This window comes from Aptenodytes patagonicus, chromosome 1 (assembly GCF_965638725.1).
Source record: "Aptenodytes patagonicus chromosome 1, bAptPat1.pri.cur, whole genome shotgun sequence".
NCBI lineage: Eukaryota > Metazoa > Chordata > Aves > Sphenisciformes > Spheniscidae > Aptenodytes > Aptenodytes patagonicus.
In genome coordinates this window covers 53,971,899-53,989,622 of record NC_134949.1, presented here as the reverse complement: position 1 = coordinate 53,989,622, position 17,724 = coordinate 53,971,899, and the positions used below count along the sequence as shown (strand labels likewise).

Below are 17,724 nucleotides of genomic sequence, written 5' to 3'. Positions count from 1 at the left end.
CCCTACCAAAAACTCACGGAACGAGATCCGTGCACAGGGATCTGTTTGTCGCCTTGCCGGCAAGAGAAACCTAACCTATATGTTACACAAACCCCTGGATTGTCTCTTGTGGGCCAGTCCTCCCGGACAAAGTATTTGCTGTTATTTACAGTGAGACCGCACTCGCAGAGCTCCGCCGAGAAACCCCCGCCAGCGGCGCGCAGGGAATCCCCTCCTTCCCGCTGCCCGGAGGACCGGTGACTGTGCTCACAGCTCCGCGGGGCAGCCGGGAGCGAGCGTGCCTGGGGCGGGCGGCGGCCGCGGTCAGAGGCGAGTGGCGGTGAGCGGCGTCTGCAGGCAGGTGATCCGCGATCCGCCGGCTCGGGCAGCTCAACGGTCCCCGCCAGGCCCTGCGCCTCCAGGGTGGCCCCCTTCCCCCCCACCCCTCAGCGCCGGGCTCCCGGGACGCGAGACCGCCAGGCCCTGCGGAGCCAGCGGACCCTGCCCGCCCCGCGCAGTGGCACTAGGCCACGGGCAGCCGCTCCTGCCCCGGGGCCAGGCCTCTTACCTGAGCCCGCGGGAAGCTGCCGGCGCAGCGCCCAGCTGCCCGTCGCCCTGTGGGCCCGGCGGGCCGCCTGTCACGCCGCCTCCGTCTCTCGCTCCGGCCCCAGCTCGGCCCCGTCCCGCTCCAGCTACTCCATGGCGACAGCGACGGCCACAGCCACAGCGCCGGGGGAGAGGGGCGGCCGGAGCGCGCCTCACTTCCGCCCCGGAGGGGCGGCGCTGGGGCGGCGGCCGGGGGAGGCGGAGGAGGGCGGGAAGTGATGCACTCTCTCGGCTTCCGCCAGCGGCCCCGGTCGCGGTTATGGCGGTTTATTTGACTCCGCGGTTCAGGAGGCTCCGGAGTCAGAGCGAGTTAGAGCCGCGGCGGGGGAGCGGGCGGCGGCGAGGTGTGGGAAGAGAGTCATCCCCGTCTCTCCACTGCCGCGGCTTTTTCTTCCGCAGCGTCTGTGGGGCTGGCGGCGGCCCGGTGTCTCGCCGGGGAGCGGAGCGGGCTCGGAGGGGCCGGCGCGTGCCCGCCCGTTGGACGGGTGCCTCCGGTGCCGCGGGAGGGGCCGTCGGCCTGCGGGCGGGAAGGAGCTAGGACGGTGGTCGGCAGCTGTACAGAGGAGGGAGGAGCTTCCTCTGGCTGCATCGCTAGAAGTCGTGGTTAAGGGGGGCGCCGCTGCTAGGGTTGGGCGTGGAGCTGCGTCTAAGTGTTCGGAGCGAAAGGTTGGGGGGGCAGGCAGGTTTAATGTACTGCAGATGTTGGTTTGTCGCCTGCTGGGCTGAGAGTGATATGCGGAGGAGAGACTGGGGACTGGAGGAGCATCTCCCCTAGGTGAGGCTGAGAGGGCTGGGACTGCTCAGCCTGGAGAAGAGAAGGCTCGGGGGGTTCTCATCAATGCCTACAAGTACCTGAAGGGAGAGTGCAAAGAGGACGGAGCCAGGCTCTTCTCAGTGGTGCCCAGAGAGGTGGTCGACGCTCCACCTTTGGAGATACTCAAAAGCTGTCTGGACACGGTCCTGGGCGACCAGCTCTGGGTGGTCCTGCTTGAGCAGGACGGGTGGGACCAGATGGGCCCCAGAGGTCCCTGCAAGCCTCAGCCATTCTGAGATTCTGTAACGAATTATTGTGTATGTGTACATACATACAGTATGTGTGGTAATAACAATAACAAAAAAACCCCTTCCTTGCCTTTTTTTAGTGTCTTTTTGTTCTCTTCTGTTGACTCTGTCCTAGTGGATGTGAGTCAGCTTTGAAGAAGGACTGATTGATGAAGTATTATCTTTCTCTGCCTTTGTAAAATTAAGCTGATTTCTGGAGAATTTTTAAATACATCTATAAAACTAATTTCATAGAGTAAAAACTTTTTTTTTAATGTTACAGCTTATAAACATCTGTAAAACTTTCATGTAAATATTTTGCAGATTGTGATGGTCCTTTTCAAGCAACTCAGCTGTGGAATAGTATTATTCATGCTCTTCACAGTCAGGTGGAAATCAAAAGACGTAGACAACATCTAAAAACATATAAAAACTGTTTCACCGGCTCAAATGCTGTTGATGTGGTACTGAGCCATCTTATGCAAAGCATGTACCTAAGCTGCAATGATATTTCTCGGCTGAAGGGAGTCCGTGTATGTCAAGCATTGATGGATCACAAGGTGTTTGAGCCAGTTGGAGCAAAGCTTTACTTATTCAGGAATGAGAGAGAAACAGAGTTTGAAGACACAAACACTAGTCTCTATAAATTTGTAAATAGCAGTTTTACTCCTCGTCTTCCGAGAAAGAATAAAGACAATGAGAGCTTGTCTCCTGAGCAAATCTGCAAACAGAAGACAAAAAGACGTTCCAAGTGAGTTACTCTGAACTATTCTGATTTTTTTTTTTTTTTTTTTTTTTTAATTTAAAGTTAAGGTGGGTTAACTGTAGATGAAGTTATGTCTGTCTAACCCAGGTATCGGAGACTTTTGAAAACTACGTGCCAGTTTTGAGAAATGTCATGCCTAAGTCGCAGATGCTACCTAATATTTCTTGGTAATGTTAAACTGCTTTGATATGCCCTTTGTTATTTAGAATAGAGTCTGGCACAGTAGCATAAGCCCAGGAATCATTTTGTTTTGCAATCAATTGTACTGAAATCTGAGAATTAGCTGGAAGCTGGTAAAAGAAGCTGGAGCTAATGGAACTAATAAACAGTATTTGGAATCAATATCCTTGCCCTTTGTACAAAGCAAATATGGATGATTAGTTTTCTAGCAGCAGGATAGACCCCAGATACAACGAAGTCCTAAAGTCCTGATTTAACAGCAATTTAGGAAGTGACAGAAAGATAAATGTGTCCTGATCCTATTTGTTATACATCTAACTTTCCACACACACCCCCAGCAGAACGAAGTGTGAAACAACACTTTCAAACCCCTTAGCATTAGAAGCAGCCGATAAAAAGAGGGTAGAGGAGCTTCTTCAATCAATAAATGTTCACGCATCTTTACCTCCAAAGATCATGGTTAATGAACCAACTAATCGGCTTTCAAAAAGAGGTGAGGATTGAATTTTTCTTTTTAAAACTTGGTTGTTCTTCACTGTATCTACTTGGAGTGAGTACCTCATTTCTGTTAAGCACTGCCCCTCAGAGTCCTAAATTTAACATGTCACTAATGACAAAATAGCTAAATGAGTGCTATTGGTAAATGCTCATAGTAAGTAAACTGAAGGAAACAAAACAGGATTAAGTTTTTGCAGGATGGTGCTGTTCTATTTATGCAAATACCACTTCAGAAGGAAATAGGTTTTAAGATTAAGTACATCTGTATTATACGATTCCTTTGCTATTCACTTGTCTTTTCTTGTACGTAATACTAATTAGAGTAGGTTATTACTAATTCTAATATGATGGGGGAGAGAGATGTTCTCTTTAAAGCCTTCTTTCTTAGCATTCCTATTTTGATCTCTTCTTCCCCAACATAGAAACTTCACACTATGCTGTTACCTTGTTTTCTTTGAGCACTTAAAACATTCTTGAGTGAGTAAAAACAAAGGTTAGTGTTTTACGTAAGGTCTTATTTCTGAGGGTGTTCGTTTTCTTTGTTTATGGTATCAGTAATAGAAGATGTCTGGAAACAGCAAACTCTGCTACGACTGCTGCAGTTAATTGATGTTCCGCTTCTAGAAGATGTCTTGGCGTCTTCAGTGAAGACAAAACCGGACTGTTTTGGCAAAGAAGAAGACCTGATTATCTCAAATACTTTCCTGGACAGAGAGGTTACATGTAGCTTAAACTTGCCTGAGTAAGTTATACATCTATAAAACGGATTTGTTAGTAAAAGCTTTATTTTATTCTTGATCAAAGATTTGTGTTAAGTGAACAAAACAGACATCGTTACACTTGTATACTTGTAGACAGGGGTGGCATTAACGTACTTTCCTTTGTTGACTTCTTTTCAGAAGTGGTAAGGGAATTCACAAAAAGTATATGTTTAGGATTAGGCATTTGAGGATTTTAAGTAGACATTATATATACATTATATACTTTAACCTCAAGTGTTGAAAACACTCCTAGTTTCTAGACCAGACACTTCACTCTTCGGTCTCTATAACAGATATTAGAACTTGAAAAAAACTATTCTGAGGCTTTTTGTTTGTTTGTCACAGTTCCTGGTGGTGGTGCTGTGAAGATATAAAGTCAATAAGGCATCTATCGTTAGCAACAGAAAAGGAGAAGCTAAGCTGTAGCACTGAAGAATGCTTATATCATGAGAATATAGAAGTGAAAGTGGCTGCATGTCATCAGTGCTCTTTTCCTTAAATGTTCTCTTATTTTTGTAGTGTTCCTGGTGATTGCACTTGGCCTGATCTCTATCTTAGCATGTACTTTTAATAAATATGTCAAGGCATGTCTCCTCATGTGTGTATGTCTAAGTAATGCTTCTTTCTATCAAATCAATACAATTTTTATCTGTTTGTGAGATTGAGGTCAATCTGTGTGCCTAAAGAAACTCTTTTTTACAGTTTTTATGTAATATATATAAAATATATAAATTATATATATTATATAATGCACATATATATGCATTATATTATATAATGCATAATACAATTTTTATATATTATGCATTATATTATATAATGCATAATACAATTTTTATATATTATGCATTATATTATATAATGCATAATATAATTTTTATATATTATGCATTATATAAGCTAATGAAACTCCTGGTTCCAAACTAGTTTTATTGCTGGATAGCATCTTAACTCCATGGATTGTTCCTCCCAGAATGGCTTAATGAACACTGTTTCTTTTGAGCTTTATACCTCTGTTGTACTTGATTCTTGGGTGATTGGTGGGTTTATGTCTCTTAAATTATCTCATATGTGGTTCTTACTCTGTATTGTTCTGTGTTAAGTGTCTCTAACATTTGGGTCTGTGCTAATATATCAGATGAGTGTTAAGAAAATTAGATGCTTGCTTCGTTACTTTATTTTACAATTACTTAAGTGGGGGGCTGGAGTAGCATCTTTGTAGACAGTGTATTATTTAGGTCTGGCTTATAGCATGCCTGAGAAATGGAAAATTCCAGGTATGAAGAGTAGCCACCAGTATTACAAGTAGTTGTAGGATTAATTGCCCCCAGTATAAAGGCGGGGGAGTAAGCACAATTTATATCTCAAATTTTCTGTCTTCACTTTTCAAATAGTGTCATGTTATGCTTGAAATGATCAAATGCCTGCTCTCCATGTAGGTACTTAAAAACTGTAATGAAACCCTGCTTGCAGTGATTGCGCTGCTCATGGGGTCCTAACTAAAGGGAGATCATGATCCTATTTCTGCTTTACTGTATTACCCCATTCATGCATCCAAGAGTTATACAATCCTTGTTGGCCGCAGCAGTTCTAACAAAAGTTCATGTTTATCTAGCTGTCCAGCAGCAAGTTCAAAATCTTTGTTTCTGCTGTCCATGGTAAAAATAAGATTCTGTGGATCTTAAATAATACTTGCATCTTCTCACAAGTTATAAAATAATTTTAACTGAATCAATATCCAGTGAGTTAGATAAAAGTAATTCTCCCTCTGCCCCCCACAGTTCTATAATTTTAGATTTCTGTACAAAATGGTTGAGTTAGTGACTTTTTCCTCTGACCTTCCAGCCTCTTTGAACAATGAGTTCAAAGCTGCTAACTCATGCCTTGATTTTATGAGCACAGTTCAATATTTGAAAGGCTCTAGGGTATCTGAGACAACGACATGGAACCTGCACATATGAGACCTGATTTGTAGGAGACCCTTGCCTTTCTGGACAGGAAGGACTATCCCTCAAGCGCAGATGTCTGTTGTAAGGGAAATGAAACACAGTTCATGTAAGAAATGCTTCATGTGTCTGAAAGTTGGGGACAAGAAAGAAATGGAGAGGAAACCCGTGGAACATATGTTTCTGTCATGTTGTACAACAGAAAATAAAGTTTCAAGGCTACACCCCTTACACAGTAATAGGTAACCGGGAGATAATTTCTTAAAAGGCATAATATGAAGGAATTGGTATATCTGTGATCTCCGGGGACTTCCCAACCATCTTGAAGTACTATTTATTGCTTGCACATCCATACTAAATTTGAGAGTGTATATTAAATGAATGTTTTGACGTGCTCTGTGAAAAGTTCCTAAGAATGTCGATAACGTGTGAAGTGGTAAGTGGACTCCATCACACCTGGGCATGACTCATGGACTTTACCATTCTCAGGTGAAGCAGACAAAAGCCTAGACAAGAGGGACAGTCAGAGGATCTCAAATGGATTGAAACAATAAATATATTTCAATTTGTGTGAGATAATATTATTAGAAAAATCTACTTACTGGCCTGAAATTAACTTTCTAATTTACACTAATAAAAACAGCTCTGCATGTATCACTAGCAAGGACAGAAAGATGGTATCGTGTCTTTCAGACATATCACTAACATGCACCATTCAATTGATGCTTGGTGATTTAGAGATAATTTCTTCATTACATCCTGACCCAGGTAAAGGGAAGGGAAGGGAATTTTAGTTTCTCCTTACATTTTCTCTCCCTAGTTAAGTCATACAGGCAACAAATGCTTAAGAAAACTCATACCTTTACTGTAGGTCATATAAAAAACTGCTTCCACAGTCTTCTGGGATTTAAACTATTTTTATTTTTTCTTGGTTTTCAAACTCATTGTCTTGTTTCTCTTGTGTAAAGATCCAGTCCCTTGCTTTTTGAACCTGGTTAGCCCTGGTGGGTTTTCATTGTGTGTGCTGGAGTAATAGTGGGGTGGTGTTTGGTTTTAAATACCAGCTGAATCAGGCAAGTGTCCTGGGGTCAGTGGCAGTCTGGCATGATTGCAGCTTGTTTTGATCTGGGCATACCTCAGGTGTATTGTCTGTAGCCTAGGAAAACCATGGAAGTTGTTTATTTTGAGCAGGTCCTTGAACTACTATAGTAGTTACATAAACTGCTTAATAAGTTTAATGCTGTGGTTCAAATGTGTGATTATACCTGCATGGTTATTTCTACCTAATTTTCTTTAAAGGATTAAATAAGAATAGGCAGAGCATTTTAAAGTAAGCACTAAAACTAACTTTTCCTTCTACAGGCTTGACAAATGGCTCTATGCTGCAGTTGAATGCTTGGAGTATTTCCCAGACCAATTCATAGTGATGGTTAGTCAGCAGTTACCTCAAAGCACTAACAAACCCAGCAGTCTGAATACATACAAGAAGATTCTTTTTGACATTATAATAAAGTATTATAGTCAAAAGAAGGACTCCCTTCTTGCCACTCAGGATCTCGATATTCATTCAGGAATTATAGAACTTATAGGTAAGAGCAACCTGGAACAAAAAATACAAGTGAAAGCTGTATAAAGGATGTAACTTACTAAGCATTAATTGACTGAATCATAACATCATTTGCAATGCTATTGCAGATGCACTTTAATTTATAGGTTGGAAGGGAATGCTCGAGGTTGCTAGTCAGAACCTCTGCTCAAGGCAAGGACAAATTTCAAAGTTAGATCAAGTTGTGTAGGGCCTGGTCCAGCTGAATTTTGAAAATCTGAAAGGATAGAGATTCACCAACCTCTGTGGGTAACCTGTTTCAATATATCACTACTCTCATCGTGAAAATTTCTTACCGCTAGTCAGAATTTCCCTTATTGCTACTTGTGAATAATAACACAAAAGTAAAATCATTGCTATAAAGTCTTCTTGTTAACCAGAGTAAGGTTTCGTAAGTTCTGGACTTAGGGCTTCTTTAGTAATAGAAGTTATTTAAAATGATAAAAGGGGCTGTTGAGATTGTGATCCAGACTGTGAACCCCTCAAAAAAACCCCTCCCTATATACACTCACAAGTAAAACAGAAGGGTTTAATTTAAATACAAGTTTAAGATTAATCCTACCCTAAATAGGCCCTGTTACTTCTTCAGTTCTGTAGAGTTTATGGAGTGTTATCAAAAGTTTTAGTTTTTAGAGAACAAGCTTACTGGCATAGAAGCACAGTTGGCCTGTGTAAAAATTGGAGCAGAGTGGTGGATCCTGTGGCCAAAACCTCATGAAAATACAAAAGGCAATATTTTTATCAGTAGTATTTTGCTAAGGAGAAAAAAAAGAAAATTACAATAGAAATCATGAAAGGGAAACTATTGCAAAATTGCATAACCCATCCACAAAAAAAGAATGCTATTTGAAATAACTGACAGCGACTGGTAACTTCTGCTAAATGTTCATTTAAATTAAAAATGTTATTGTTCATATACACACTTTAAATGCATGTACAAAACTGATATAAACCAATATTATAGAGTATTTACTAATTAGAGAATCAAAACAGCCAAATCTGTAGGCAAGGGAAAAGACAGTGTTATAATTCTGCTGAATTACTCTAGCACTTTAGTTGCCTATAGGTGTTTTCCTTATTAAGTATCTGCTTGATCTAAACTACATGACCTGTGAATGTCCAGGGCTATTCTGCTTTCTTAGTCTTGCTTTAATTTTGTCATCTTTCCAACTTGAGTAAGACTATCTCACAAGCAGTTTCTAATGCTTTCTTTCTTTTTGATGAAGTGGTAGCCATAATTTTATCGTTAGGAAATTATTCTCTATTTGAACATATTAGTCTGCGTTCTTGGGTCCTCAGCTGAGTTCTAGTTCATACTAGATCACTGTTAGGAGATTGCGTTTAACTATTTTACAACCATTTTTCCCTCTCAGTGCTATGGAATAGATTATGAATGTCAGTGCATAACAACTTGGATTCTAATAATAATTTTCAAGTAGAATCCAGTGCAATTAACCTTACTGTGATAAAGTGCTGTTGTTCTGACTCTAGTGCAAAAGAGAGCTCAAACTAGCTATGAACATCTACGTATTTAAAACACTTTCAAAATTAATTTGAGAAGTGCTGCAGTTAGCTAAAGTATGACTTCATCTTGTTATCAATATATATACGGTTATAACTGTATTTTCCTCAGTTATCAGCCATCTTAAATGAAACTGTTTAATACAGACCTGTTGTGAAGGCAAACATGTTGCTGTGCTCATTGCCTTTAAAATAAACAGGTCTTATGTTACAGATGAATGCAGGTGGTCAAACTAGTCTATGTGGTTTATTGAACCTTTTTACATTGGAACTTTTTCTTTTTTTTTTTTCCTACAGTCTTTTAAAGTAACTCAGTAAAGCTTTAATCACAGATCAAAGAAACTCTTAAACTTTTCTCTAGAAATTATTTAACTTCCTGTCTTCATATCTATGCTTTTACCTGACTTGATCGTGTCCTTTGGCAATTCTCTTTCCTGCTTTTTTGTCTGCCCTTCTTTTGCAAAAGGATCACTTACTTGCTCTTTTGGTGTTCTTTTTAAACAAAGATGATTTCAAATGGCTTGTGGTACACCCCTGAAAGTCCTGGATTGTTTCTTGTAAAATACCTCTGTCCCAATAATAGGACAGAGAGGCCGGAAAATCATACATAGGTTCTATTCCTGTATCTGCCCTCATCTTGCTCTTGCCTTAAGAAAGTTATTTGGCTTTTTGATAGTTCCTCACTTTCAAAGTGAAGATAACTAGAATTATCATCTAAAGGGGTTTTTATAGGAGATTATTTCCACTTTATCACATTTCCTTGAGAAACTTATAACCTAGTGGCTTAAAAAGGGGGGACACACACCAACCAACCAACCAACAACAAAAAACCCAATACAAAACAAAAAACCCGAACAAACAAACAAAACCTCAAAGCAATGAGAAAGTTAGAATTGTTCAGCTCGTTAATTACTTTGAGATGAATCCTGGAATATAATGCAAAGATGTGTAAACACAAACAGTGCAAACATCACTTCAGTGTTTGCACATTGTACACAGACCATAGTAATGTCCCGTATGTGTTGTCCAAGTACATCTGTTTCCTGACTAGCTATGGGACAAAGGTTTTAAGCTTATATTGATTAAATGCTGTATTAAGTCTTGTCAAAAGGTTTTAGAACTTGCTGAGATAACCTGCTTTGTTTGGAGGGGAAAAAAAAAAAACAAAATGGGATTAATATTGGAATTTAAATATGTATTCTTGACTCTGAAAATGAACGGTTGCACTGGATACACTGTTCTACTCCATTGCAGAAAAAGGAAAAACAGATCAAGCTCTAGAGGCATCACAACTTTATTTAAAACTATTAGCACCAAATATCCGAGAAGAACTACATAGACTCCTGACATTCATAGCCATTGCATCCGAATCTGAGGGGTACAAATTACAAAAACAAGTAAGTATCTGTTATGTTTAGTGTGGGAAATAGCACTTTCCTATAGTAAAGCTAACTCTTTTTCCCCCAGAGTTAGAAGTATTCTGTTTACTGCCTTCCAATGTGATTTGTTTTAAAACAAATGTCAAGATGTTCTTCCCACTGATAGCATCCTGTTATACTTAGTCTTTGCTGACACATTGCAAGTAAATCTAATGCCAGATCTGGGTGGTTCTTTTTCTAGTTTGATAACAGATCAGTGATCATCAAGACTTGCACAAAGTTCATCTTACAAAATAAGACATTGTCAAAACCACAGGCAGAACTGCTGACTCGGTTTCTGATGGACAATCACTCCGAGCTCTTCAAGGTAGCATTTTCCTTACCTCATTGGCTTTGTCATTTTAAATGTTAAATGCCATGAAGTGCCTTTTTGGAGATGAGAGGTCTGAGGAGCAATTTAATATTCCATCTGTTACAGTTTAATGGTACAGTCAAGTAGGGCGAGAAGCTATTTCAGACTGTGGAGGACAGCTTTCTGAGAGCTTTGCTATCCTTTACATATAATATTCTCTCTCTTTATTTGCATCATTTGTGTTAAGAAAGTATTTTAAGTGTTAAGCAATTTTTAGAGAGGCCTTTTTGGCACCTTGTTTCTGATGGCTGTCTACTATATTTTCAGGCTCCTTAGTGTCTTTAGAAGTCAGCTGACATACTCTGGGTGATATATAAGATGGCATGCTCTGGTGCCCCAGTGTACATGTACAGCTTTGAAAACTCTTTAAGAGTTCCTTTTGGTATTTTGAAATGTCAACTTCTAAATTAAAGAAAATAAGGCCATTTCATTTTGTGGTTCTATTTTCTTTTAACTCGATCAGTTATGTAAATATACAGATATATTTTAGTCTCCTTTATTTACATTCCATCATATTGTCACACATGTGAAAAGATGCAACCTTACCTGGCCCTATATTGACTTTCTGAATTCAACCAGTGCATTAAAGTTGTGATGCTTTGCTACTGTTTTCCTCAACTATAAAATTCCTCATTAAAACACTAAACTAGGTCGAGATGAACTAATTATCTCAGCTGCTATAAGATAGCTGTAAAATGCTCTAGACATTTATTGTCCAGTTACAAATAAGCCTCACAGAAACATTGATTTGGTTTCCGTAAAATACTATTTTTAGTTCTTATACAACACATTCATTTCTGCTTCCGACCTCAGCTAAAGAGACATGGGAGATTTATATTTTTTTTTAATTAGCTCCAGTTTAGTTTGAAAGTATCAAGTGGTTACTGTGAGTTTCGTATGTTTTAATATTTGGTTTTAGCTGGTTTTGCAGGTTTTGTTTTGGTGGGGTTTTTTTTGTGTTTGTTGGGGGTTTTTTTGTGTTTGGTTGGTTGGGTTTGGGGTTTTTTTTGTTTAGGTGGTTGATTGGGGTTTTTTTTTTTTTTGTTGGTTGGGGTTTTTTTGTTTGTTTCATTTTGGTTTTGGTTTTTTTGTTATTAAGGGTTCTGACATGAGGGTTAGAGCTTTGCTTTGTGATTGGAGATGGAGCCAGATCTGACAAATGAAGTGCCCACTGCTTCATAGCAGTGAGAGCAGAGTGGATGGTGGCTCACTCATTTACAACTGCAGTTGAGAGCCTTTTGTATTATATAAGCTGAAATAAGTTCAAGGTCTACACTACAGTATTTGCCATAGTTCAGTGGAAAACAACATCTAGAACACCTTGCCTCCTATTTCTTTAGGAAATATCCTTCTGCCAGAAATATCAGGAATAAACATATGTATATGTGTGTTAGTGCAATTTTTTGAAAGATTTTGAATATATGTACCTAAATAAATGTAGGCATAGATTCTTCTGCAGTTAATTCTGTGATTTTTAAATTGATCATCTGAAAGCTTTAGATTCTCAAAATACAGAAGTATTGGCTTTGTAACTTTTTTCTTTGTTGGATTGTATTTTCAGACTCCTTTAACTCTTCTGGAGCTAACTGGTAGGAGACTTGAGAGTTTGCTAGAAGGACAAGATCCAGATATCGATTCAGGTAGATTGTGATACATATTTTTATATAAACCTTTCTATACAAATCGATTTATAACCAGTTAACTATAATTTTGCATAGACTATGTTCTTTTCCTTTATTAGAAGGGAAGCATTAAAGCGACTAGTGACTAATTCACCAAATAATTAAATTATCTGCTATAAGCAAAACACTGACCTCTGAATATTGGATAACAAGGATTCTATTAATTATCTGGTTTTAACATGTTACAAAATTTTTTTTACCAAATAATTATTTCTGGAGAAATTAATGCAAAATGTGCTTCCTGAAGTGACTTGCTTATAATTTGGTTTGTGAATTTGATGTGATGATTTTATATTTAGGAACAGCATTCTTATATTTCTGCCACAAGACACCTAAAAATTCTTATAGAGCTCATTAGTTTGAGGTTCTAATAGATGTCTTGAGCACAGACCTTGATTGTTTAGTGTTTTGAAGAACTCTCTTCCTTTTCTGGGTAAGCACAAAGTTTATTAAGAGCTTAAGACTTACAGGAGGGTATTGTAGCCTATAAGGAAGGCATTTGACACTTGGTGTGTATGTGGGATTAGTGTTTTCCAGCTCATTTCTTTTACAAGCTAGCATTCCATCTGGCCTTGCTGCCAAAAATATTTCAGCACTGTGATTAAAAGGGTTGGCTTAAATAATTGAATTTCTTCTGACTCTATAGCTTCTTCCTTTTGACTTCTGTATTGCCAGTGCATTATGTGCTTAAACATTGAAGAGAAGCCATTAGGGAACTGAATAATACTGTGAGTTATTGTGCTGTTTAATACTATATTTAATAGAGCAGCTGTCTGAGAAGTAGTTTTGGTACAGAATCTTTTACCATCTGTGTTGGGTTCTGGAATGTGTCCAAATTGCTTCCAGTTCAATGTTCTGAGTATCACATATTGTGTAGCCAAAGAATACAGAGATGAGCAACAGAGGAAGGAGTTGCCTGTCTACAGTATTCTTGGAGCCTGTGTGATCTCCATCAGCACACTGAACAGACACCTGAAGTACAAACCCCATACTATATTCTCCCTACTGAGTTTTGGAGTTTCAATCTGTAAATGCATATAGATTCTATCTACTTGTTGAAATAGCTAGTTTGATCTGATTGTAAGCTCTCCAGCATGGCATATTCCCATTTTCCTGTGTGCCTCATATTCTGGTGTCATTTTCCCTTTTCTCATGGAGGAGGCAGGAGGAAAATCTTTCCTGGGAGTTACTGATCATTCTTAGCTGGTGAACTTCTGAAGTGCAGGTGGGAGCAGGAGGGAAGGCTGGGGGACCCTGATAACAAAAGGAGTCTGTCTATTGCAGGAAGGTAATCATTAGGTCTGCTGGAAAGAAACATTCCTAAAAGCACTGAGGGAACTCTGGGGTTGGTTTTAATCTAGTAAGCCACTTGAAACCACTGGACTAAAGGGTCCACCCAGAAGTTTTAAGAGTTAATCTCTTTGACAGAAGTTGTTAAGCTTTCCCTTTTGAAAGAGCTATGTGTTCTTGATCTGACTCTACTAAACCATAAAAAGTATTTCACATTTGATGTTTGACAGACTCATTGTAAAAGAAGGGAAGGACAGGTCCACATGAAAATTCTGGCAGCTCAGGTTATTACCACTCCCTGTCTGAAGCCTTAGGAAGGTGGTGTTTGTACAGAAGGAATAGTAAGAATTTTTTCCCCTTTAGGCAATTGACATTTGTTCAACCAACTTGCTCACTAACGTGTGGGGTAGCTGAACACCAGTCTTTCCTCGGGCCACAACTCACTTGTCTGGTGATGGGGCTTGAATCCTTGCAGGACAGTACTCTACTGCATAGGTTCACAACATTTTTATAGCTTAATAGTGCTCTCGGGCTCCAGTTCCTTGCTCTGCCCTCACCCTGAACTGCTGCCTGTTCCATCACTTCTGCCCAAACCATGCTGAGCTGCTGTCTAGTCACCTAGAAGTTCCTGAATTCAGAGGTGTGGTTCAGGGGCAACTGTTTCTCCAAAGTATTTATTCACTTGCATTATGTACTGGGCCTTGCTATGGATCTGATTCATTCACAGGGAATCACTGGATCATGACAACTGCAAGGTGCCATTCTTGTCATGTAGCATTCTTCATTATGGCTTCTGTCTGCAAGAACCGTATTGGCTCTTTGTCTTGCAGGCCTGTTTGCAATACAAAATCATCTGTGATACTGCAATTGTAACACTGCTTTTCAATTTTGTTTTTGCAATTAAAGCTTAGATGTTCATCCGTGCTTAGTGGAGGGCTGTATGTTTCACATTGTTTGTAGAGAATTGTAATCACATCTGAACTGGAATATGAATACACCTGTGTTTCTGATCATATTTTTTTAATTAGGCTCTTATATGATGCATTAAACTTAATCTGAACCTCTGATTTCTTACAAAGGCTTCACCTTCTGTCAGCGCGTGACAACTAAAGAATATGAAGATCAAAAACAACAAACAAAGCAGTATCTTCTCGCATTGGTTCAAGAGATAGACAATGACCCCACTATTCCTTTGAAGCAGAAGAAGAAATTAATTAAAGAATTCCGAAAATACCATTCTCTCATCTACTGTAGTGGTTGTAAAACTACATGTGAATTTTGTACCCTAAATGGTTAGACATCAATACAGCCTTTTTTTTTTTTTTTTTTTAAAAAGGGCAGGATGCATATGAAAATTGCTCATGATACAAACCATTTTCTTCTTAGGTCCTTACATCTTCAGTTACAGGAAGCTTCAACTATCAAAATTACTATGCTGCTAAAAAGCATTAATTCTAATTAATGACTCTTAAGCAAAATGTACTTAATTACTTTTAAGTTAGTAATAACGGCACACTGCCTGTGCTGCTTTGAGTTCAGGGTTTGGCGCTTTTTTCCTTCTGTCCCATGACCCCATGGCTTTCTACCTGAGCCAAGTCTACATTCAGAGCCATGCTTGGGTTGATAACCAGTAAGGTTTTTAATCTTTTCTAGCTGTAGTTGATAATCTAACTGTAATCTAATCTTAAACTGTAGACTATGACTCCTATGAGTATTGTAAAAGAGTACCAAGTGTGTCAAAAATGTTAGGAGCAGGTCAGTGGGTTTTGAATCTGTGGCAGGCAAGATTCATTAGGCAGGGGAGCTGTGTGTGCTTGCAGTCAGTAATTGTAGCCTGTTACTCCTTCCCTGCTCTGGCAGACTGAGCTGCCGCTAATCTGGCAGTTAAGCAAAAGCAAGTAAAAAATTACATTTTGAAAAAACTGGAGGAATAATCTTGTTTTAGATCTCTTGGTGTACTTAAGCAATTTATTTCAACATGAGGATACTTTGATAGTGTCCAGTTATTTGTCATAAATACTTTGATAGCGTTTATGGATTCATAGGGCAAAGCTAGAAAGCACGTTGGCCTGTCTTGACACATTGATGGTTAACTGTACACTAACAAGGGAATGTTGATTCAAGTCATTAAATAAACATGCAATTTAATGTTGTAGAGGTTAAATTACTTCTTCCATCCTCATGACAGACATTTGATCATGACATAGAAACATAGAATTGAGATTGAAAGGTACCTCTGGTCTAGTCCCACCGCCCAGCTCAAAGTGGAGTCAATTAGTGCAGGCTGCTCAGGGCCTTTTCCAGTTGAGTTTAGAATATCTCGAAGGACGGAGGTGCCACAACCTCTCAGGTGAGTCTGGTCCAGAGTTTGACCAGCCTCACAGTATTTAAAAAAACAAAACAAAAACAAAACAAAAACACACCTTACATTTAGGTAGAATTTCTTGCATTTCAGTTTGTGCCCATTGCCTCCTGTCCTTTCACTGGGCACCACTGAGGAGTGTCAGGCTCAGTCTTCTTTACTGGCTCCCCTGAGCCTTCTCAAGGCTAAACAATCACAGCTCTCTTGACAGATGCTCCAAGCCCTTATCATTTTCATGGCCTCTTTGCTGGACTACTCCACTATGACCATGATTTTTTTTTTTTTTTAATTGTGAATATGCTGCTTTAGGTATGTACATCCTCAACTGCTCTTCAAAGATGTGGTCAAGTTACCAGGATACCAAAGCTTTCTGAAAACAAGTACTGTTTTCTTTTCTTTTATAAATCGAAATAGTTACACTGTTAGATATAACCAACTGTGTACAGCTAATAGGTTGTGTTAACTTGCATATTTCAAGTGGCCTTTTTTAAATGATGTGGCCCTATTAGAAGTCAGGGAATATAGTTGAAATCTCTGTCCGTGCATCCCTGTTTATGCACTTGTTATTTAACAGTGACTGTCCAGCATAAAATAAATAATTTCTGGAGGAGGAAAAAAGACCAAGTTTCACCCTAATTACTAGTCTACAGGGCCACGTATTCTTTTTTTAGCCCTGGGGAGCAGGGGGTTTGGTCATTCTCCCAGAAAAAGGAGCATATACAGAAGTAGGTTATTGAGAATTGTAAACAGGAAACTATTTCCTGATTAAGTGCTTCTGGTGTTGAGTAGTGGGAGAAGGGGATTTTAGGTTTGTTTTGGGTTTTCTTTTCCCCCCCCTCTCCAGTCCCTTCACTGGGTCTCACTCAAAATACTGAACCTGGTAACGGGGAGGGGTGATAACATGGTAATTTGTAGGCTAGAGGGACTGGGAATTGCTTTGGGAAAAACTGTATTTTTAAAAAATAAATTCTTGCACTTTGTGACTTGATTAGAATTTTCTTGTGCTAATTTAAAGATGATAATAAAGCATTGCATAAAAAGCGATGAATCTGTCTATCATTTCATAGTGTTTTCATAAGGAAGAGGCAGCTCAGTGGGCGTAGAACCAGGTATCAAACAGTAAGGAAATGCTTTAAGTGGACAGCAGTTTATAGCTGCCAGGTGCTTTCCTTCAGTTCATGGGACAAGAAGTCCCATGATTGATCTAGTCCTGCAAAGGAAAGGGAGAGCTCTTGAGAGCCCTATTTTATTCACCTACCCTGACAGGAAGATCTACTAATTTTTAATCTTCTGTTGAAAGAAACGTGGTATTTTACATTTAAGTATAAGGGCCCGCTGAACAGAACAAGTTTGGTGAACTACGGATTACTGTTTTTCATTGTTACGCTTTCAGTTACATTCCAAAATTAGGAAAACTTTATTGGACTTTAGAAAGTTCTATCACTTATTTTTAACAATGTTTGATGCAGAATCATCTGGTAGGGTACCTCGGACCTCTCACTCATTTCTATTCCATTCTCTGGAGTGTTGGCTTCTCTTCTATATTGCTCTTACACTGAGACCTCTGGATAGCAACAGGAGCAGCTCATGAGACTCAAATGTTGATCAGAGCAACATGGCTCTAACTCCGTGTGCTTATCTGAAGTAGAAAAGAAATGGAAGCCAGAGATGAGGATATCGCTGTACCTTAATGCT

General features: G+C 39.5%; 2 protein-coding genes across 4 annotated transcripts in view; one reads left to right on the top strand and one right to left on the bottom strand.

Moving 5' to 3' along the window:
• The window catches only part of SCYL2 (SCY1 like pseudokinase 2), a 48,194-nt gene extending 47,496 nt beyond the window's left edge, over positions 1-698 (bottom strand). For both annotated transcript variants that reach the window (XM_076335403.1, XM_076335410.1), the window contains exon 1: positions 548-698. The gene's annotated coding sequence lies outside the window, so the exon portion shown is untranslated. The remainder of the gene's footprint in view (positions 1-547) is intronic.
• A 146-nt stretch (positions 699-844) lies between these two features.
• DEPDC4 (DEP domain containing 4) lies at positions 845-17,065 on the top strand. 2 transcript variants are annotated; one of them, XM_076335383.1, is made up of 9 exons: positions 845-929; positions 1,951-2,377; positions 2,911-3,065; positions 3,626-3,812; positions 7,140-7,366; positions 10,159-10,301; positions 10,525-10,650; positions 12,257-12,335; positions 14,747-17,065. In XM_076335383.1, the coding sequence occupies exons 1-9, from the start codon at positions 845-847 to the stop codon at positions 14,962-14,964; spliced, it is 1,647 nt and encodes a 548-aa protein (XP_076191498.1). In that variant the 3' UTR covers positions 14,965-17,065. The 2 variants fall into 2 exon arrangements, with proteins under 2 accessions (XP_076191498.1, XP_076191506.1); XM_076335391.1 differs by lacking the exon at positions 845-929 and having other exon boundaries at positions 2,040-2,377; positions 2,914-3,065.
• The last annotated feature ends 659 nt before the right edge of the window (positions 17,066-17,724 follow it).